Source organism: Aristolochia californica, unplaced genomic scaffold (genome assembly GCF_029961685.1).
Source record: "Aristolochia californica isolate CCGP_79_NKW_82.1479 unplaced genomic scaffold, dmAriCali1.0.hap1 SCAF_15, whole genome shotgun sequence".
In the NCBI taxonomy this organism is placed as follows: domain Eukaryota; kingdom Viridiplantae; phylum Streptophyta; class Magnoliopsida; order Piperales; family Aristolochiaceae; genus Aristolochia; species Aristolochia californica.
In genome coordinates this window covers 25,092,473-25,115,644 of record NW_027181826.1, presented here as the reverse complement: position 1 = coordinate 25,115,644, position 23,172 = coordinate 25,092,473, and the positions used below count along the sequence as shown (strand labels likewise).

Here is a 23,172-nt window from a genome sequence, read left to right as displayed (position 1 = left end):
TCCTTCAGTAATGTAATAAATGTCAAATTAATCGTTTCAAGCTTTCGGAAATCGAGATTACTTTGTTTTTCTTTTTGGAATCGGATCTTTATCAGGGAAACTATTCTGGGTTTGTACCGGTTCAGACTCTACGAAGAATTTAATGAATCACCAACATGTTCTGTCCAGTGTTCCGAGGCTTTGAAACCTATTTACCAAAATCATATTTGCTTCCATAAAAGCGATGGAGAAAATGTATTAAAAATGGGGAGTATGTTCTAGATGGGAAAAAGAGGACGGGGCTGCCTGGAAACGTCTGAAACCGAAAATGTTTGCCTTTATACCTTGCAAGGCAGGTGAAGAGAGGTGAGAGAAGAGGATATTTTGGGTTTGAACGTTTGCTCACAGAGGCACAGAGGCGGCAGGAGTTGAAGCAGTGTTGGGTTCTACAATAGAAACGATTTTTTTGCAGAAGACTTGTTGTACACAGTGGTGAGAGCTTCTGCCATGAGGAAGAGATTCTGGTTTTTACAGGGGCTTCTGGTTTTCGGTTCCTATCTGGGTATGTTGCTCTTCCTTTTTTCTGACCTATGCACTCCTTTGTTTTAGAAGTTTTTTTTTTATAATATTTTTATCTAATCCGGTGAAGAACACCGTTCTCTGATGGTCTGAAACTCGATCTGAACGTTTTATTGTTTTCTGGTTAAGAATGTTTTATTGTTTTCTGTTTAAATAAAACTCCATGTTTCATGGCTGTCTCTTATGACGTTGTGTTTATTCTCTACATGGAAGAGCATGGTTTTCAATCTTGACATCCCATGTCATCTTCTCTAAATGTTGCGCCATGTTTTCGAGTCGAGTTCATTAACGAGTTCAAGTCGATCTCTGAGTCAATGGCGGTCGTATAATCCCCACGTCTCGCACTTCTCACCAGCTCTTAGTTGCACAATCAGGGAAGAAGAAGAGTGAAGGAGATAGAGTGAGAGGTTGATTGGTTCGTTGACAGAGAGAGGTCTGTGCTTTTCAGACGTCCTCTCTTCTGCGTTGAAATGATCAAAGAGTGTCTACCGAGGCTAGAGCGTTCAGTGACAGCTCTGCTTCTTCAGCTTTTTCCCTTCTCTTCTCCCGATTCCTCACCGCAAACTAGCAAATACGATCGTACTCCGCCAAAACCAGATTCTTGTCCCTATTTCTTTATTTCTTCTTTAATGGCCGTAGCTGCTTGACAGTTAATTAATACTATTTATAAAAATAATCGCCATTAAACTGCAACTCGACCTGCATTATCTGATTGTTTCCCACGTAAAACCTCCAGCTTCCGCTATGGAAACGCCCCGAAAGAAAGCCGAATCCACGGTGCCGCTCAGCACAAACACACCGCCGGAGGGCAACACGACCTTCCTCGGCGGCACCTCCTGGTGCGTCGCGCTGCCGGGAGTCTCCCAGGTAGATTTACAAAACGCCCTGGACTGGGCCTGCGGGCTTGGCATAGCCGACTGCAGCCCCATCCAAGCCGGCGGCCCCTGCTTCGATCCCGACACCATCGTCTCCCACGCCTCCTACGCGTTCAACAGCTACTACCAGCAAAACGGCAACTCCGACGTCGCCTGCAATTTCGGCGGAACTGCCTCCCTCACCGCTAGAGACCCAAGTAACCCCCTCCCCATTTTCTAGCTTTTTCGACACGATTTCTGCAATAGGTGAAAAGCTTTCGGACATGAAAACTTACTCATCGCTTCATTGTTGAATCTCGTTTGTTGCAGGCTACGGCTCCTGCTTCTTCCCCAATTCTGGGTACGTCCAACTGGTACAGATTTTTGTTTCCGCCACCAGAGAGAATCCATGAAATTAATCTTTTACGAAATCTTTTCACAGGCCGGTGGCTTCGTCGTCGTCTCCACTGGGCAATCCGCGTCTCTCCTTGTGGATGCTTTTCGGAACTCTGTTGCTGCAGGCTGCAGCTGCTTCCGAACTTGGAAACTGGGACGTGCGCGCTTTGGGTCTGACGTGTGCGGGGGTGGTGTACAGTGTTATCCTACGTTCGCGAGAAGCTGTGGATAATGGATGTATTATTGCATGCGTTGGGGAGAATTAAAGTTAATCATGACGATACGAGCGCAGATTAGCGTTTGGTGATTAATTGATTTTGGGAATTCCTTTCGTACGGGTGGGTTTTGGAATCATCTTTCTATAACGGTAACTTTTTGTAAGAATCTTCCGTATATAAGGGTACTTTAGTAAATTTATTTGAGATTAAATTTTGATTTTGTTTGGACCATGTTAGGTGTATCTAACTTTTTATTTATCTATTAAATTTGAAATAATTGACTTAAAAGTTAGTTTTTGTACATTAATTTATACTACATCTATTATATTAATATTTAAGTATAAAATGAAAATAATGATATAGTTGTAAATATTGAGGTAAGTTATATTTTTATAAATATAATTTGAAAAAAAAAAGTGTAACAAATTTTGGTTTAACCTATTCCGGCCTCCTAACTTAAAATTGGTATGTGATATATTGATACTATAAAATTACGTATTTTATACGAATGAAAATTCTAAGGAGAAAAAGGGAGTCATATAAATATACCATATTTTACCCTATACGTGTCTACAAGAAGCGTTAGCGTGTTTTAAATTTGTTGTATTGAAATTTTTTACATTTTCTATAACCTAATAGGGTCTTACTGTATTTTGTGACTCTTTTACTATTAATTTATTATTGGTGTATAATATTTCAGAATAAATATTGAAAAGTATAGAATTGTTATCTACATCTTACAAATAATAGAAATATAGTGCAAGTATAATTAATTAGATCTATCAAATAATTGATATCTTTATTGCTTAGTAAAAAATAAATTAGTTTTTATTCATAATATTTTATCATAATCTAAATTTTTAAATAAAATTAACTTATTTATTAAGTACTATTTATTTAAAATTTAATGCACTCAAATTATAAAAATTACATAAGATTAAAATTAGTATAATTACTAGATATATTAATTAATTTTTATTTTATTTTTAAAAAAATGCTTAATATGATTTTAATTATTATATTTATTATTAGAGTAATATGCATGTATTATAGGTATTATTGGTAAAAAATCACATTATTGAATCTATACAATATTTAAAAAATAAAATATTAATATTTAAATAGTTATTCAAATTATTGATTATATTAAGTTAGATTAGTGTATTGATTTTAATAGTGAACCATATTTTTATTTTTTTTCAAACCGATACATTGAATAATTTAGCTTAATAAGAATAATTAAATATTTTTATTTCCAAAATTAGTTATATTATTAAATAATAATGGATTATTATAATGAGAAAAATATTATTTACTTACTAAAATTTATTTATGATTCCAAAAAATTAAAATAAGTAATCATTTATGTTAATTTTTTATATCAATTGTATAAATTTCAATTTAAAACTAAAATCATTAGATTATTTAGATACTTAAATGACTTAATTTAGTTAGAATTTTGAAAGTTACTATTAAAATAATAATAGTTCAATTATTAAAAACAAAGGGTGATTAAATTTCGTTCTTCTATTTTTATTCCCTCTCTTTTATTTTAATTCTTCGATAGCCGAATTGGAATTCCTTTGTCGCTAAAAATTTTGGGACTTATATAAAATTTGTAACAACTATTTAAAATTTGTTAAATTAAAAAAATGTTATTTTAGATAATTGTGAGGAAATTAACTCCTCTAAATCGTGAGTGTCCTTGTCTTTTGTTTATTTCATTAATTGGAATTCAATTATTTTGTTATTGGATAAGTAAATTGAAATTCTATAACTAATTAGACAAGGTGAAGTAATTTTAGATGTGTTCACTCTGAAATTACTAGTGACTTGGAATTAAATTTTATTTTACAACAATTCCAAACATATAAACCTCCAAAATGGTAAACCAATTTTTAATAATTTAATTAAATTTTAATAATAGTTTAAAAATTAGATTCACTGTGCTTATATATATGTGTGTGTGTGTGTAGGGGTGGCATTGAACTGAGCCGCGGCTCGAGCTCGGCTCGGTTCGATTTATCTAGATCTCGAACCGAGTTCAAGATCCAGATAAGGCTCGTTTGAGTTAATGAGCCGAGCTCGACCGAACCATGGTTTGGTTAGAAAGCTCGTGAGCCGGTTCGTTAACGGGCTCTAGAGTGGGGACCGGGAGCGGGAGCAAGAGCTAGAGCGAGGGGGGGTGTGAAAATTCTCCCTCTCCTTGTCACCGCGGAGCTCCTCTCATCTGCTGCTGTGATTGCCTCTGTCGTCGTTGACAATTGCTCGTCAGCCGCCTTCGTCGTTGCTTGATTCAATTTTTTCCTCCCCTCGTCTACCTTCGCCTTTGTTTATGTCGCTACCGCCTCCGTCGCAGTCGTCATCCCTGACGACAGGTCCTTGCCAACACTACTAGACTCCCTTCCCTCTGCGTCATCTCGACGGAAAACCAGAGAGACCTAAGTTAAAGGGAGAAATAATTTCTCCCCGAACGCGAACTTTCCCTTGCACGATTTCCCACGTGCAAGATTATAAGCAAGTGAAAAAAAGACATTTTAATAGAAATACGTTTTTAGGGACTATTAGTGTCTCATGTTTTTTGAAAATATTTTTCTAATTGGAAATTCTTATTAAAAAATCATATATTTTTCTAAGTAAGATTTTCCTGCCAAGATGGGCTAGAAAATCGTATAATTTTTTTTTGAATAAGTATTTGACAGTTGATGCTATAATATTTTTAGCATGAGGCAATTTTCATAGCAATTTTGTGTTTGACATTTTATCTGATTAAAAATTTATCAATAAGTATAGTAATATATTAGATTGATTATTAATTTTTATTTATTTCCATAGAAGAGGCTAAGAGGTCCATTTAACTTTCTTAAGATAATTTTAAAATATTTCTTATAATTTTCTAGTAAGTCACTAATAGTAATAAGATTTTATTTAAAGGTTTTTTTTGGAAATGTTTTTCCTAGAATATAAATTTTCAACCAGAGGAACTAAAGAGGCCTAGTAAATTTATGGCTAGATTCAAAAATTACAAAATAAACTAGACAACATTTGGGTAAAAAAGATTAATATTAGTGCGTTCTAATCCATTATCGAGATTCAATCCCGAACCTCCCCTATCATTTTTTTAAAAATATATGCATATTTTTATATATAATTTATTTGACATATATTTTATACAGAGTATTAAACGTAGGTTAAACTCGAACTTGGTTAAAATTATTAGGCTCAAGTTGGATTACAATTTGAGGCTCGAGGCTAGGGTCTGTTTGAGCTCGAGTTCGAAATATTTAAATCAAGCTCGATGGGAACATTGGAAGGTTTATACTCAACTAGATTCGATGCTACCCTTATGCCCAATTTTAAGTAGAGGTTATACCCAATTTTATTTAACGGTCATGCCCAATTTTATGTAAAATGTATGCATAATTTTATATAATATTTATTTAATAATTTTTTTAAAAATTTTAAATGTATGTCTGAAGTCGAACTCAATATGTATTTTTTGAAAAGTTAATGTTGAAACTATGACTCGATCAAAATTATTGGGCGTAAACTCTTTAACAATTTTAGGCTGGTGGTTGGGATCGGCTCAGGCTCGGTCGGCCGGGTTCGCTATCTATAATCATTTATTCCTACATATTTTTCACGAGTTTCCTGATTTTGTCTATTAGTTTTTCCTTCGTCGGGACTTTTCCTCTGACAACGCGTTTCTCGTCTCTCCTATGATTTCTTACCATGGTGATTGTAGTTAAAAGACATGTTAGAAACCTTATCTCGGGCACGGTGCTGGGTCCGACAGAAGAAATCGAATACGTCCGTAGGGAGGGAATCCGTGTATTGTCCCCGAGAAATTTTGTATTTTTTACTTATTATGTTCTTCCCAGATCAATCCGTCCTCCCGTAGAGCGCCAGCAGAAGGTACTTGCAGCGTGTATGGTTGCTTGATCGTCCCCCTTCAGCTGGGACGTGAGAGAAACTAACGTGCGGGTACACTGGAACAATGGCGACCGTGCTTTCCTTAGTGCTAGCTCCGGCGAGAGCTACGACAAAATGCAGAACTTCAGTGGAAGAGTTTCCCACTTTTCTTCCGAGGGAAGTGGTGAAAATCAGAGACCCGTCTGCTCGAAAGCTCGCTGTGAGGATTGAGAGGCTGCCAGTGAAGGTGGTTTGGGTTTGTTTTGCTATTTTATTTGTTTCATCGTTATTTACTTTTTTTTTTTTTAAAGTCGTCGGTGTTTTGATATTTTTCTTTAAAATTTCTATGAATACTGACATATTTTCCGCAGTCTAATATGTTTAAAATTTCTGTTTCTTCCTTTTTTGAAGTGCTTAAAAATAAGTTCTGCTCTGTTCATTGTCGGAACATGGGTTCCCGTCGACTTACCGGCGACCATGTTTATGCCAGGTTATGTGACAGGGGAAACAATTAAGAGCAAATGATTGTTGATATTCGTCCTTAGTGTTTATCTTTCTCATATCACTGTGCTTGTTACTCATATAATGGCGTTAAATGAAATGCTTGAGGTTCGGATTACATGCAGAAAACTAGAACGATTGGTTCCGTGGCTAACCTTTTCAACTGTTTCGAAAGAAATCTACTTCAAAGCCAATGAAACTCTATGTGTAGGCTTTTGCTGACTGTAAAAGTTTTCCTGGGTAAATAAGGCAGTCAATATCTCTTCCTTCTGCTTATTTTTAACTTGTTCTTTTTTTTCTTTAAAGTTTGTCTGAGTTGCTTAATATATTGCGAGCTAGAACTTTTAGTCGTTTGCTCAATAGAGGCTCATCTAGAACGTTCGATATTGTGTGAGAAATGCGAGGATAATTATGTTCTTATTCCATGTTTTATGTTTATTCTGTCTGAATTTCACTGCTCTCTTACCAGTGAAATTTCGTCCAATCACACATAGGAAAGACATTCTCTTATCTGTGAAATTTCATTCCTACCTCAAATAGGAAAGACATTCTGAGTAGGATTAGCATAATCTCAAGCTATAATTCATTCCAAGAGCAAAACCATTTGGAGTCTCCTCTCCTTCCCACGCCTAAATGTGGTGGACACGATTGCCACATTTGTCTGCCTTTTTCACTGGTACAAATGATTATCCTAATTAAGTGGTGTTGCCAATACCTATACACGTCGTCCTCTTACTCCTGTATCCTTTGTTGGATCTGCAATTTCATTGGCTCTTGGTGGTTAAATTTTTGGATTAGAGAAAAGATTATGCCTACAAGGATATAAATGCTGCTTGTTGGAAAAATGAGGAGATTTTGGCAAGCACATGACTTTTCTAGTGATAAGGCACTAAATTTCACGTTGCAGACTCTTTGGAAGTAGGAACCCAGTTTTTCCTCGGATACATAATTTCAAGGGGGGGACACTCTGAGCAGGAATCAAATAAGATACCAATGAAATGCTTATGATAAATTTTAGAAATAGGAAAGTCATGGTAACTATAGGTGCACAAAGTCCTATTCATAACTTATAATACAATCATTATTATCATTCCGACTTCATTTGTATAACCTATTTGTGCAAATCATTTTTAATTTTCTTTTTATTTAACTTTTACATGGTATTTTTCTTTCTGTTAAATGCCTTCAAATAATGTCTAAGATCCCTGCTTTTTAACTCAGTTTCAACCTCCATCCTAAAATTGAACTTATAGATTTGTCTCTGAAATTTTCAACAGGATCTTTCAAAGATTTTCTAAAAGAACTTTCAAAATTCTCACATATTTTAGTTTGTTTTTAGGTGATTTTTCAATCATTTCCACTGTGTTCTTGTCACACTTTCAGTATTCTAATAATCTATGAACTGTTCTGCTTTTAAGACATGTGTCAGCCTTTCAATCATCTTTCGGATCTATATTTAGTAAGTTTTGAAAAAGGTTTAAGTTGAGTTTCAGAAAATTGTTATGTTTCGCTGATGTTTTCCAAAATTTTCAAATATCTTCTGCAAATTTAGGATCACAAATGCATGTCAGCACCACCATAAACACAACGAGGTTGAATTTGGGCAGGTGTTCGTAAGGCAACAGTAGGTCTGAAGAACAGCTTTTTGGTCTTTGGAGATAAAGTCAGAGTAATTGTGGTGTTTAAGGATTCTTTTGGGGCACATGAGTTTGACTGTTGTTGAGGACAGGCTCTCCTCTGTGATCTCTGGGTACTCCTTGGGATGACCCTTGTCCCTATATTTCTGAGGATAGCTCTGCATGGTTATTGATTGGGCCGTAGTTGGCAGCTGCCCCCCTTGTGTCTCTGCCATACATTTTGTGAGATTATGGGCTTCTGCAGCTGTCTATTGAATGGATGCATACCACGAGATCTGTCAGCAGTAGTTGATTCTTTAGTTGGTAATGAGGTTTCTCAGCAATGTAGTGAATCCCTCCCTTTTGTAATTTAAGCCTTGGAGTCCTTTTTCCTTTCCCACTCTGAGCAAAGTTGTGCTTGAAAATTTTATGGGGTTTGATTTTTTCTTTCAGTATTATATATACAATATTAGTCATGTGACATTGGGAGAGGAGAATGCATGAAAATGTGAGGTAGGACTTGTTTTTTGTTTTTTTTTCATGAGGGCAATATGTAAATAACCTCATGAAAGAATAACATATTTCAATCAATTGATGATGTCTGTCAGTTAGAAACATACCTTGACTTTATAATTTTTGTTGATGTCACTACTTTGCCTCTCTGCTATTTAAAAGAAAATCAATTGATGGTCTCTCATTACAATTTTTTTCCTAATGAAGGTTAGCTTCTTGGAGACTCCCATTATGAGTAGTTGTGTGAAGCCATTGCTCCATGGTGGAATTAACCCTGTTGTTCTTCTTCATGGATTTGACAGGTAGCTTGCCGAATTCTTAAACCTAACTTATCCTTTTCTTGTTAGCTTGCGGAAGGTATTAAATTATTGTTTAATACTAAAATCACGAACATCTTAGGGTAGACCTGTCTCTTTCCAAGTAAAATTGATCCCATATATTTACTGGTCTGCAGTTCCTGTTTAGAATGGAGATTCACATACCCATTGCTTGAGGACGCAGGGCTGGAGACATGGGCTTTGGATATTCTTGGTTGGGGATTCTCTGATCTAGGTTGGTCTCTCCCTTGTTTACTTGCTCTTCTTCTGTTTCGTTAGTGTGCCACCTTCTAGTCAATTAATGAACTTTTCTATATTCATCTCATTTTTTTTTTCTTTATGCACTAGAACAACTTCCAAGATGTGATGTGGCTTCCAAGTGTGAGCATCTATATCAGGTATTTGCAACCTTTTAGTTTCATAAAACTGTACATAATCTTCTAGCTTGTCACCATGGCTGGCTACTTAACGAAGCTCTTTACTCAAATCTTTCTATGGGCTGTTTGTAGCCCCCAAAGATGTTACTCATCAGTTAATATAGTTTTCATCTATTGAAAGTGCCAATTTGTGCATAACCTGGTGGTGTAGAAGGCATCAGTTGAGCCAAGAAACTACAGGATCCACAATAAGTGGCATGAAGCTGTTAGACAGTTTTATTTTTATTTTTTTACTTTAATGTCAGTATATATTTTAATCATGATTCATGAAGAGAATGGCCTACTGAAAATATATATGAACTTGTGTTAAGATTGCAGTCTTCCACAAACCAGTCTACAATTCTAATTATTTCTATAGTAGCTAAATTTAGTAATACTATTATCTTACTCTAAAGAGGTTTCTGTTTTTTTCATCTGATTTATATGTTGTCTACTTGATAGTTAATCACTTCTCCCATTATCATAATAGATCTGGAAGTCCTACATAAAAAGACCCATGATATTAGTTGGACCAAGCCTTGGTGCTGCTGTTGCAATTGACTTTGCTGTTAATCATTCAGAAGCTGTAAGTATTCTTTCAAGAGTCATGATCTCTATGCAATTTTTATTTATGGTTTGTTATTAATTGCCAATCTCACAGAAAAAGATGTTTTAGTCGTGATGGTTTGATCACTGTATAGTTCAAGGAAGAACTATCATATTTTCCAGTTGTTTGATTATCTAGCAAAAAGATTGATTTACAAATTTATAAACGGGGGTCAGGGGGAGAGAGAGTTATACTTTGAAGCTCTATAAAAACTGTCTCAACTGGCATGTGTTTCTTAAAAACAATGTGGGTAAAAAAAAAGACTGCTATATATTATATGTAAATTGTAAACTAAAGTGTACATAGTTGAGAAATTCTATGCCATTTCTTTTTTACAGGTCAAAAAGCTGGTGTTGATTGATGCAAGTGTGTTTGCGGAGGGAACAGGAAACATGATGAGATTACCAAGAGCAGTTGCCTATGCTGGGGTAAGATGACTTATCTTCTGATGGTTAAAGGATTTGTCGCTGGTGGATTCCATGCATGATCAATCTTATATTTAGTTATTATCCTGTGTTCTTGTTTTGGTGGTTTCCCCAATACATCAATCTGTGATATTCTTTTATTCAATTATTTTATTTTTCTTTTGGTCTTTCTATCTTTCATTAATCTACTAGATGGATGTCAGGCCCGTCTATTGAAGAGCATTCCTGTACGGTTATATGCAAATTTTTTGGCCTTCAATAAAATTTCTCTCTCCTCCAGCTTTGATTGGATGAATGTAAGTACTGTTTTCTCTAGTGTTTAACAATGTTGACAAAATTTATTTGAATTATTGGTTTCAGTCAGTCAAAACATCCATCCATTTAGTTTTCTATGATATGGATAATATGGTTTTCTAGGTGGGCCGCCTTCATTGCCTACTTCCATGGTGGGAAGATGCCACCATCAACTTTATGCTCAGTGGGGGCTATGATGTTAGTTCGCTGCTCAAACAGGTTACTTTGAACTTCATCATCCTTTTTGTTGAAGTTACTTCTGTACTATTTTATGAGATAAACACGTTGACTCCCTCAAATGCTAGTCGTGTCGAGGAGAGCTTCTCTAAATTCATGAAAAGAGCTCAAAGCAAAAGGACACTGTTAGAAAATACATCCAGGGGTATTTTGGTTATTTTACCCTTCAGGGATATTTTGGTCATTTTACCAATTCAGTGGTTAATTTTCTTTATGTAATCTTGTTCTGCATGTTAAATTATATATGTGGTTAAATTTTCATGTACATGATGTGTAGTTAGGGAGATATAAGGAGATTAAATTTTATTAAGTGTATGAGGGCATTATTGTAATCTGTAACTCAAAAACCTATTTAAGAAGTCTGGGAATCCGTGCATAGTTCCCAACGAAGATTTTCAGGCTCTTCAGAAATTTCTTCTTCTCCTTTTTCCTTTTTCTCTCAATTTTCTCCTCTTCCTTCACCCAAATCTGGATTTTTACATGGTATCAAAGCGGGGGATCGTTGCTAGGAGCATTCTACTGCAGATTTTTGCCATTTTTTAAGAGGACGACCTACTGAAAGGAGAAAAACTACAGGGTTTTGATACTAATTCATCAAAGTTAAACTTTTTTCTTCTTTTCTCTACCATAAACTTAGGGTTACTGGTCTTTATGTATCATTGAAAAATTATTTACACTTTGGTTGCCCTAATTGGGTTTTTTGAGATCTGCGTGACCCAACCCAGTGTTGGATGCCTACATCATCACCCAATTGATGATGTCAGCCTTAATTGCTACCACTTTTGCATGATATTGGTTAAAATAGTTGTGAATTACTGGTTATTAGATTGTTGAAGTGCGCATATCCTATTTTTGTGCCCTAACCCTAATTTTGTGAGTGGGGTCCACCTTGGTGATAAATCTGAAAATTGTCTGGAAGCTTAAATTGTTTTTTTATTTATTTTTATCAAATATCAGTATTATGGCTGAGATAGGAGAAGTTTATACCAAGACTAGAGTAAATTCTGGGTTTGATAGAAAGGATGCCATCATGATTACTTAAAAAAAATTGACATGGCCTAATTATCTTAAATGGGCAAAGTTTGTCAAATGTATCTTAAGGGTAGAAAGAAGTTGAATTTTATCCAAGACGATCCTCCAGTGCCTCCAGATGATGATTGAGAAGTAGAGGACAGTCAGGTTATGACCTGGATTGTCAATAGTATTGATTCTATTCTTAGAAATCAGGTGATGAACTGTGAGACAGCAAAGACTATGTGACTGTCTTTAGAATATTTTTATGCACTGGAGAGTAATCTCTTTTGGGTTTATGAGTCGTATACAGATTTTTTTGGGTTAAAAAGAGGACATCGAACTGTTACAAAATATTATAGTGCATTACTTGGCATATGGAATGAAAATGAGTTGAGAAAACAGCAAAATCAGCTGCTTGTTGCAAAAAATTTGGATGGTTTAAGTTCTGAATTTGATGTTATAAAAGCCCAAGTGTGAGCTTCAGATGAAATCCCTACTCTCTCTACCACTTTTAATCGGATTATGAGGGCTGAAAAGACTATTGTACCTGGAACAGGTAAATGAGGTTAGATAATGGAAGCCATTGTTCCTAATGCTTCCAACACTACATCAGCCCCTACAAATTCCTCTAGAGGTAGAGGTAGAGGCCAAGGTAGAGAGGGCCCAGACAGAGGTAGAGGACTGATGATGGTAAGTCAGAAAAAAGTGTATTCATTGTGGCAGAAATAATCATAATTCTGATAGATGCTGAGTTAAGTTTGGGAAGCCTACATGGGATAATTCTACAACTCTTGATAGTGGAAGTGGGAGTGTAGATTCTTCTATGTCGATTACACCTGGTGCTTTAGATGAAATGCAACAATTGATACAATAGCATCAGATTGCTTAGCGCATGGCCCATATCTCTGTTGCTATGACCTCAACATCTGTAGCTCATGCTTCCATCCAAGTTCTTAGTTCTACCAGTGTTGACTCAGGTATAGCAGCTTATCATGTTCACTCATCGCTATCTGAGGTTGTTGACTCAGGAGTCTCCAGACGCATGTCAGGTACGTTGTCATTGTTTTCCGATTTAAAAGTCTTCGTGTGTCAAACATGTTAATCTTGCAGATGGTTCTACGTCTTCTGTTCAAGGAGTAGGCAGTGTTACTGTTGCTTCATTTGTGTCTTCTCAGTGAACGTTTTTTGTTCCCAAGTTTCCTCTAAATTTTTTGTTGGTTAGTCAGCTAGCCAAGTCAATGAGTTGTTCCTTCATATTTTATCCTACTCATTGTGTTTTTCAGGATCTTGCAATGAGGAAGATGGTTGGTTCCGCTCGTGAGAGAGATGGGCTATACTACCTGGAGAACCATCGATAAAATAGTATTCATGCGTTACATACCGCATATTCTCCTCTACAGTGGCACTTGTGGTTAGGTCATCCATCTGTAGCAAAACTAACTCAAGTATTTCCATACTTTCCATTTAGCTCTTCTTTTCAGTGCGAGTCATGTCAATTGGACAAGTATCACAAAAGTTCGTTTCTCGTCTCGTCTCATAAAACTAGCCATCTATTTGAGATTGTACACTCAAACGTCTGGAGTCCTTGTCCTGTGACTAGTCAGTTTGGTTATAGGTATTTTCTTTATCGATGATTTTAGTAGGTGTATTTGGATTTACCTTCTTAAGGAAAAATCTAAGGCTTTTGATGTATTCAAACTTTTCTTCAATGAAATAAAAAATTAGTTTGTTGTTTCGATTCATATCTTGCATACTGATAATGACTTCGAGTTCATAAGTCATAAATTCCAAATATTTTGTCAAAAACATGGAATTATTCATAAGACATCATGTGTACCCCTTAGCAAAATGGTGTAGCTGAACGTAAGAATTGTCATTTACTGGAAGTAGCTAAGACAATGATGATACATATACATGTGCCCAAGCCTTATTGGGGTGATGCTATTCTTACAACCAGTTTTTTGGTTAATAGAATGCCTTTGTCTGTGTTAGAAGGAAAAATTCCTGCGGAAGTTCTTTTGCCGTCCATGCCATTATTTGCTATTTCTCTCCGCATGTTTGGATGTATTTGCTTTGCTTATGTATTTGGGTCTTCCAGGGATAAGTTGTCTCCTCAAGCAGTTACGTTTATATTTTTGGGGTATTCTCGCACACGAAAGAGGTACAAATGTTTTTGCCCATCTCCTAGAAAAATATTTGTATCTGCTGATTTTACTTTTTTTGAGGATGTACCGTTCTTTTCATTTGTCTTTACTTTCTAATCCTATTGTCTCACCTGAATCGGCACCAGTTATCCCTATACCAATGGATGATCCCTTTGGACCGTCACAAGTTGTCACTGTCGAAAACCTATTACAAGTATATAAACGTTGGAAAGAAGTATCACCACTAACTCTCTCAGTGGACCATGACTCTACTTCATTTCAAGATCTTGGAGGTAATGATCTACATCTTCCTATTGCACTTAGGAAAGGTAAAGGTACACGGTATCCGTTATCTCAATATGCGTTTCTTTTGTTCCTTATTTGACTCTAAAAATTTTGCTTTGTCTATTTCTACCTGCAATATCCCTTCTTCAGTGCAGGAGGCCTTCTCATCTCCTCATTGGATGCAACCAACTAAAATGGATGCTTTGATAGATCGAGACACTTGGCAACTATGTGATCTACCATCTGGGGCCAAAGTTGTTGGTTGCCCCTGGGTTTATACTATCAAGTATAATATAGACTGTTCTATTGAACGGTATAAAACTCGGTTGGTTGTGAATGGGTATACTCAAACCTTTGGTATTGATGTGTTTGAAACCTTTGCGCTTGTTGCTTGTTTGTCGTCTATCCGTACTTTACTCTCAGTTGCAGTGAATTAGACACCTTATATGGTGATTTGGAAGAAGATGTATATATGGAGCAACTTCCTGGATATGTTGCTCAAGGGGAGACTCATAAAGTATACAGACTTAAGAAGGTTATTTATGAGCTGAAGCAAAGTTCACGTGATTGATTTGAAAAATTCAGCCAGGTTGTGGTATCTATGGGGTTCTTAACGAGTCATTGTGATCACTCGCTTGTGATAAAGAAGTCCTCTGGAATTGTGGTTTATGTAGATGACATTATGTTAGTTGGGAGTGATATTTTTGGTATAGAGGTTACCAAGTCTCGTTTGTATGCACATTTTCAAACTACAAGACTTGGGACCGTTGCAATACTTTTTGGACATCGAAGTGGCAAAAAGTAAAGAAGGCGTTGTGATGACACATCGTAAGTATGTCACATATATGCTTCAAGAGTATGGTCTGTTGGGAGCCAATTTAACAGATACCCCAATGGAAGTGGGACATGATCTCCATGATGAGCAAAGTGATGAATTAAATGACAGAACATAGTATCGAAGGTTAGTGAGAAAGTTAATTTATGTAACTGTTACTAGACCTAACATTTCTTTTGTAGTAAGTGAACCATTTTATGGAACGTCCTCGGAAAATACACTTAGAAGCTGCACAAAGAGTTTTGAGGTATTTGAAAGGAGCACCAGGAAAAAATCTTTTCTTTAGACCTAACAATCATATGAAGATAGTAACTTTCTTTGATGTAGACTATGCATGGTCCAAACTGGACAAAAAATCAACCTTTGGATATTGTCTTTGTAAGAGGAAATTTGGTTTGTTGGAGAAGTAAAAAGCAGAATGTTGTAGTCCGGTCTAGTGCAGAAGCTGAATACAAGGCGATGGCTCACACAGTGAGCAAGTTGATGTGGGTCAGGTCAGTCTCATGAGAGTTGGGTTTCAACCAAGATGAGCTGATGAGCATGTGTTGTGATAATCAGGTTGCGATATTTAATGCAAGTAACCCAGTTTTCCATGAGAGGACAACATATAGAAGTGGATTGCCACTTCATTTGAGATGCGATAGTGAAAAAGGAGGTAGTGACTCTATTTATTCGGTCAGGAGATCAGTTGGGAGATACCTTCTCTAAGCCCCTTAGCAAGTGAGAATTTATATCATTTTGCAACAAGTTGGGACTCCTGGATATATGTGCTCCACCTTGAGGGGGAGCGTTAGAAAATACATCCAGGGGTATTTTGGTCATTTTACCACTTCAATGGTTAATTTTATTTATGTAATCTTGTTCTACATGTTAAATTATATCAGTGTTTAAATTTCATGTACATAAGATGTGTAGTTGGGGAGATATAAGGAGATTAAGGCTTATTAAGTGTATAGGGGTATTTTTGTAATGTGTAACTCAAAACACCTATTTAAGAAGTTTGGGAATTCGTGCACAGTAAAAACTTAACGAAGCCTTTTGGGCTTTTTAGAAATTTTTTCTCCTCTTCCTTCACCCAAATCTGGATTTTACAGATAGCATATTGTTTTTGTTTTTTGTTTTTTTGTGAGAAAGTGATAATTTTATTAAGCAAGAGAAACAAACAAACAAACTAGGGAAGCACACCCCTTGCAACAAAGGATTGGAGGGAGGCTCCCTGTTAGTCAAAAGCATCAGCTACAGAATTAACAGATCTAGGAACATGAGACCGAGTATAAGAGATGTGGGGAAGAATGTCTAAAACAGAGTAGTAAGCGTTCCAATGCCGCCACGGCGGGGTGGAGGGGGCCGGAGAGGTGCTCCAGGAATATGGTGAGACTGCTGTGGAGGGCCTGGAGCTCTACAAAAGTGGAATCGGAGATGCCCAATAGCCTAGAGTATGACAAGAGGTGATTACCATCCGAGTCATGAAAAACACCACCAAAGCCCGCCAAGCCAGGATTGCCGAAGGAGCTACCATCAAAATTCAGCTTGATGAAGTCCAATATCGGAGGCTGCCACTCCTGCATAGTGGGAGGCCTCATCGGAGAGCCCATCTGAACAAGGGCACTCCAGTTGTCCCTGAGAGGAGAACTCCTTTCTGGAATGGAGCCCAGAGGATATGAGACCAATGATGGAGGAGGCAACCTTTTCCTGGGATAGATATTTGGCATTGAATGGCCTATTGTTGCGCTTCTTTCAAATACCTCAAGGTATGAAAGCAGCATAAGCAGAAATAAACATCTTTCCCAGTTTAGGGATAATAGCCCCAACAAGCAAGGAATATTGTTGAGCAAAGAATATTTTTGAGTTGCAAATTAAACCAGATAACAATTAAACATCACATTTTCAGTGATTGGTCGGATAGCTCCAGAATTAATGTCATGAATTTGGAGGAACCTCTTCCTAAATGTCAAAGAAAGACTAGGTGATGTTGACATGGAATGAAATAAAAACCAAGTTTGCACTTCAGATCTGTAGGGAAAATAACTATCTAGCAAGTTTCACCTCAATTGTACTCTGACCTAGAAAATTGTTGTAGTTCTAAGCTAGGGTTTGTCAATCCAACCTAAACTCAAAAGGAATTGAGGTGGGAGAGAAAAAGGCCGCAACTTTGATTCAAAATTTATAACTGAAGTGTCAGAGAGGTTTAAGATTAGGGCATTAAACCCAACAACCTCCTAGTCCCTTACAAAATGTCACTTTTGCCCATCACTTTGAGTTTCTTCACTTAAAATTACAGAGGTGCCCCCTTTAATAACTAATAAACTAAGAACTTAAAAACAGAAATAAAGACATAAATAACCTTAGCAACTAAAGGCAAATAACCAAGATACTTTTTGCCAGGAAACTAACGACTTGCACTTATCGACCTGATGAAAGGTTAAACATATCAAATATCTATGTTTGAGAATCTCTTCAAAAAAAATAAAAAAATTCTATGTTTGAGAAGCCGCCTTCGTTGCAATATGGTGCGATCTGCTTGGCTTTAATTTTTTCAAAGTTCATCTTCTCTGCTTCTTCTTCAAGCTGTTCATTTTCCACCTCTTTTTCTTTTGACATTTCATACCCTATCTCTTGATCTTTAATAACATTTGGGACTGCACCACCTGGACTGAAGTCTTGTAAAATTGAAAATGATAGCAAGGAAGTAAAATTGGGTAACAGAGCTTCTTTGATTATTGAAAGACAAGAGAAGAGACTAGATCACGTAGACTGAGAATGATTTAGGTCTATTCGTTTCATAATGGAATTAGTTATGTTTCTTCTATTTGCAGTTTTATCTTGCATGAAAAGAGTACAGATTAGCTAAACATTGTCTTATGTCCTGGTGAAACTGTGGCTTGATTCAGCTCAGACTCATACAGCCTAGTAATTACTGAGCCTTCTCTGCTTGTGTTGTCTGAATTTCTTTGGTTATCGTAGATAAACAACCTTCATTTCAGGAGAATGGAGTCCTTATAACAGTTCTTTCACCTTTCTCATCTGCTGAGTATGAAAATTATCGCAACTTTTCTATTCCTCATTGCCTGTGAAGTTAGGCGGAGTCCGCTTTTAGCAGATTTTGCCAAGAACAGAGGTGTCATGGGACTTTCATATCTCCTTATTCTTAACAGTACTAATGGTTGCACTGAACAGTTAAAACAGGAAAGTCTGATCATCTGGGGCGAGAATGACCAGATTATCAGCAACAAATTTGCACTGGTTAGTTCAATTCTTACACAAAATCCTCTGTTGAATCGGTTCCTCTGAAATCAGCATGAAGTCTACCAATTTAATCTTTATGTAATTGTGTTTTCTACTACAAATTGTGATTGTCCAACAAAACTGCACTATGCAGAGATTACATAAAGAATTGATGGATTCAACTCTGCACCAAGTACCTGATTGTGGCCATCTACCTCATGTGGAGAAACCGGAAACTGTGGCGAAGCTGCTCTTGGAGTTTGTTCAAAGGGAGTCTACCTAAATCTGATGCTTCTTGGTTCTGTGTTTCCTTCCCCTCTACCTGCTTTCATTATCTGATCAAAGGTGAAATGTGTCTTGAACCTACATAGCAGTAAACAAGGTGAAAAAAAAGTGTTGCTAAATGTTAAAGTTAGAACAATTTGGAAATGTTTGAGAAACTTATGTAAAATTTTAAATAAATGAATAGGTAATAATAATACAAATATTATGGTGAATTATTTAAAACCAGTAAATATACCTACTTATACAATTTATTTGGGCCAACAACTGTGTGTGCTTATTTAGCGTCTTATTTTTTAACCAGTTTTTATAAAAAACTTCAGCATGTGTCCAAATGTTCTTTATTTTATTTTATTTTTTCTAATTTTTTTTTTTGGAATGTATCATATAAAATTGAGGTCAGGTTTGAACAACTTCTCATCATAATAAAGAGTTGCAAAATGGATCGGGAGTTCAGGCATCTTAAGAAGCTTAGTTGAGTGATTATATTGATTAGATTTGAATACAATAAGCAATTAAAAATAATGTAAATAAGGTTTATTTAGTTGTAGAGAGAGCTCATTTTAGCTCTTATGTTAAGTAATTATTGTGTTAGATCATTGGGAGAAAATTTAAAAGCTGAAATGCCATTACCATGTGCACGTTTGGAAAAAAAAAAAAAATGGGTGGTTTGATTATCTGGGCCCCCTTTAATCCTTCGAGTTTATGAGCTGTATACAGATTTTTTTGGGTTAAAAAGAGGAAATCAAACTGTTACAAAATATTATAGTGCATTTCTTGGCATATGGCAGAAGATCAATGTATATCATCCGTTTACTGTGGATGAAAACGAGTTGAGAAAACTGAAAAATCAATTGTTTGTTGCAAAATTTTTAGACGGTTCAGGTGCTGAATTGTATGCCATTAAATCCTAAGTGTTAGCTTCAGACGAAATTTTTACTCTCTACCACTTTTAATCGGATTATGAGGGTTGAGAAGACTACTGTACCTGGAACAGGTTAAGGAGGTAAGATAATAGAAACCACTGCTCTTAATGCTTCCAACACTACTTCAACTCTTACAGATTCCTTTAAAAGTAAGAGGTAGAGAGGCCAAGGTAGAGAGGGCCCAGACTGAGGTAGAGGACATGGTGATGGTAAGTAAAAAATGAAGTGTGTTTATTGTAACAAAAATAATCATTATTGTTATTAGATGATGGGTTAAGTTTGGGAAGCCTGCATGGGCTAATTCTACAACTCCTTATAGTGGAAGTGAGAGTGTAGATTTTTCTATGTCAATTACACCCGGTGTTCTAGATGAGATGCATCAATTGATATAGCAGCAACAACAAATTTCTCAATGCATGGCCTAAATCTTTGTTACCTCGACCTCAACATTTGTAGCTCATGCTTCTATCTAGGGGTGGCATCGAACCGAGCAGAGCCCGAACCTGCCTATATTCGAGCCTAGCTTGATTTAAATATTTCGAGCCGAGCCTCATCTCGAGCCTAAAATTGTTATCGAACTCAAGCCCAACGAGTTCGAGTCGAGCTTCGAGCCGAACTCGAGCCTCAACATACATTTAAAACTTTTCAAAAATTATATACCAAATAAAATATATATATATATATATATATATATAAAATTATGTATACATTTTACATAAATTTGGACATAACCTATATATATAATACATGTATAAGATTGCGCATATTTAAAATTAAGTATAATCTATATATATTATACCTGTATAAAATTCGACATGATCTCTATATAAATTGGGCATAATCAACATACATAATACCTGCATAAATACTCCATAAAATTATTTATACATTTCATAAACACTCCAATAAATTGTTTATACATTCCATAAAATAGTCTAAACACTCCATACACTGCATAATATTATAAATAAATTCCATACAATAATCAAACACAACAAAATTAAATGAAATATCACTATCAATTTACAATCACCCAAATAAAAATTATAAATCCATTATAAATTTACAAACTATAGTTATTTCTCTTTATGCTAGAAAATAATATACGTCTTTGCTTGAGCAAAATCTCCACCTATGACTAAAACAAAAAATAAAATTAGTTATTGTCAGATAAAAAAATACTCTTCCACTAGTAGTTACTTAATGTCATTAAAAATATTAAAATTACCATGATGAGAAAAACATGAAAAATCATGTAGCTGGTAGCATTATCTCTACACTCTTCTTCTCATGCTGTAATCATAAAACAAAATTTTAATAAATAAAACTAAAAAATATCGCAATAAATAATTAATCAAAGAAATTCACTTTTTGATTTTTCTTTATACCTTGAAGAGTCCGAACCCAACCAATGTTACAAATCAAAGTTTGAAATGTATTTGGTACCAAGGAAGAACTATACGAGTCTATTACTTTACTACCAGCACTAAATAATGACTCTGAAACTACTGTGGATATGAGAATTATAAGGGGGGTTAGTCAACAAACTTAAAATTTGAAATTCATCTTCATCTCTTGCTTCAAATTCATTTAATTCCTCTACATGAAATTCAATTTCAAACTTAGTGTTAGTGTGGACAAGTTCATATACATTGGAAAACAATTTTCAGTGTTAGTGCCCCAAAATAAGAAAAATATAAAAAACAAGAAAATGAATAACTTATAATAGTATATTTAATTAAAACAAACCCTAAATTAAGTAAAACAAACATGATTACAACACAAATAAGTAATTTAATGTGTAATTAATATATTAATTAATTAAATTAGATATTATATTATTTATTAATTACTGTTTATTATACATTAATACAATAATTACATGAGCCAATTAACTATGTACATGATTAATTATAAAAAATAAAAAAATAAACAAAAAAATTTGATCAAATGCTAACTTTAACATATTATATTTTTACGTATTATTGCATATTCCGGACAAAAAACGAGAATAGGATTTGTAAGTTTTTTTTTTTTATAAAAACCACACGTGCGAACTCGCATATGTGAACTCGCACGCTGTGCGGGACGGAGCGTCGAGGGGGGAAAAATAATCTCCCCCCCTCGGCTTAGGTCTCCGGGGGTTCCCGTTCCGGCGAGAGAGGTGGCCGGCTGATTGGACGGCTGCAGCAGGCCGTGGTAGGGGGGTGACGACGACAGGAGAGGGTCCAGAGCAGCCGCTCTAGTTGGGGTACGACGAGGTGAGGGCGACGCTACGGGAGTCGACGGCGACGACGATGAGAGGCAAAGAAGGCGATGAGCGGGGGCAAGGATTAGGTGTGACGGCGGCGGAAGGGGCACCGGCGGCGAGAGGGAGAAGGGAGATGGAGGCCGAGAGAGGGAATTTCGGAGGAAAAAGAGAAGGGAAGGAGGAGACGAAGAGAGCAAGGGCGAGAGAGAGACCGAAAAAAAATTTCGCGAAGAGAGCGAGGGCGGGAGAGAGACCGAAAAAAAATTTCGGGAGAGAAGAGAGCGAGGGCGGGAGAGAGACCGAAAAAAATTCGGGAGAGAAGAGCGCGAGGGGGGGAGAGAAACCGAAAAAAAAATTCGGGAGAGAAGGGAGCGAGGGCGGGAGAGAGACCGAAAATTTTTTTTCGGGAGAGAAAGAGCGAGGGCGGGAGAGACCGAAATTTTTTTTTGGGAGAGAGACCCCGATCCCGCCGCTCGTTAAATTAACGAGTCGGCTCGCGAGCCGACGAGCCGAACCTGTTTCTGCTCGAGTTCGGCTCGTTAACCTAAACGAGGCTGTTTCTGAGTTCGAGTTCGGCTCGAGCTTAAAATATAACGAATCGAACCGAGCCGAACACGAGCCGTTCGCGAACCGGCTCGGTTCAAAGCCACCCCTACTTCCATCCTAGTTCCTAGCTCCACCAGTGTTGACTTGGGTATGACAGTTTATCATGTTTACTCGTCACCGTCCAGAGTTCTTGACTCAGGAGCCTCCAAACATATGTTAGGTATGTTGTCATTGTTTTTCGATTTAAAAGAGTTTTTGTGTCAAACATGTTAATCCTACAGATAATTCTACCACTCATGTTTAAGGAGTAGGCAATGTTACTTTGACTTCCTTTTTGTAGTAATAAGCTCATCTGTCACGGTGTCCCAACCCAGGCACCGACTCTCACAGGTAGAAATGGGTGGTAAATGTTTGTAACTCACAAGATAGCGACATGATACATGATAAATGTCTGTTATTCACAAGACGACGATAAAAGACGTGAGAAATGAGTAATGCTTATCATTCACAAGATGGCGATAAAAGACCCACGGGTACATAAAAAAGTCTTAATGGACTTAAAACACCCAACCATGATGGATTTAAACTCCCAACCGCAGTAACACGCAAAAAGTTGGCCCAAAGATGTGTGTGAGAGTCAAATAAAAGATAGCTCTTCCTGTCTTTTGTCTTTTTTTTCTCTCAATTTAATCCTGTTCCTCCATCCAAATCTTGGTTTTACATAAGGATTACAACAGGGTGTGTTACATGGAAAATCTGCCCCTTGAGGTCACAAGGTATTATTTGAAGGAATCCTTCCT

The 23,172-nt window shown here is 36.4% G+C and overlaps 2 protein-coding genes across 3 annotated transcripts; both read left to right on the top strand.

The window, feature by feature from the left end:
- The first annotated feature begins 236 nt into the window (after nucleotides 1-236).
- On the top strand, nucleotides 237-2,230 carry LOC137952365 (major pollen allergen Ole e 10-like). The gene is made up of 4 exons (XM_068799512.1): nucleotides 237-541; nucleotides 1,295-1,630; nucleotides 1,743-1,773; nucleotides 1,855-2,230. Exons 1-4 carry the CDS (start codon nucleotides 487-489, stop codon nucleotides 2,072-2,074), a joined length of 642 nt encoding a protein of 213 aa, XP_068655613.1. The 5' UTR covers nucleotides 237-486; the 3' UTR covers nucleotides 2,075-2,230.
- A 3,642-nt stretch (nucleotides 2,231-5,872) lies between these two features.
- LOC137951569 (alpha/beta hydrolase domain-containing protein VTE7) lies at nucleotides 5,873-18,856 on the top strand. Of its 2 annotated transcripts, none has more exons than XM_068798325.1 (10): nucleotides 5,873-6,185; nucleotides 8,776-8,870; nucleotides 9,023-9,120; nucleotides 9,234-9,283; nucleotides 9,792-9,887; nucleotides 10,247-10,336; nucleotides 10,537-10,629; nucleotides 10,751-10,846; nucleotides 18,329-18,385; nucleotides 18,522-18,856. In XM_068798325.1, exons 1-10 carry the CDS (start codon nucleotides 6,024-6,026, stop codon nucleotides 18,648-18,650), a joined length of 966 nt encoding a protein of 321 aa, XP_068654426.1. In that variant the 5' UTR covers nucleotides 5,873-6,023; the 3' UTR covers nucleotides 18,651-18,856. The 2 variants fall into 2 exon arrangements, with proteins under 2 accessions (XP_068654426.1, XP_068654425.1); XM_068798324.1 differs by having other exon boundaries at nucleotides 5,876-6,185; nucleotides 18,320-18,385.
- Nucleotides 18,857-23,172: the final 4,316 nt, after the last annotated feature.

Coding starts and splice junctions, on each gene's coding strand:
- LOC137952365 (XM_068799512.1), top strand. CDS start 487: ATGAGGAAGAGATTCTGGTTTTTACAGGGGCTTCTGGTTTTCGGTTCC. Junction 542..1,294: donor GGTTTTCGGTTCCTATCTGG/GTATGTTGCTCT, acceptor TAAAACCTCCAG/CTTCCGCTATGGAAACGCCC. Junction 1,631..1,742: donor CCTCACCGCTAGAGACCCAA/GTAACCCCCTCC, acceptor CGTTTGTTGCAG/GCTACGGCTCCTGCTTCTTC.
- LOC137951569 (XM_068798324.1), top strand. CDS start 6,024: ATGGCGACCGTGCTTTCCTTAGTGCTAGCTCCGGCGAGAGCTACGACA. Junction 8,871..9,022: donor CTTCTTCATGGATTTGACAG/GTAGCTTGCCGA, acceptor ACTGGTCTGCAG/TTCCTGTTTAGAATGGAGAT. Junction 9,284..9,791: donor AGTGTGAGCATCTATATCAG/GTATTTGCAACC, acceptor TTATCATAATAG/ATCTGGAAGTCCTACATAAA.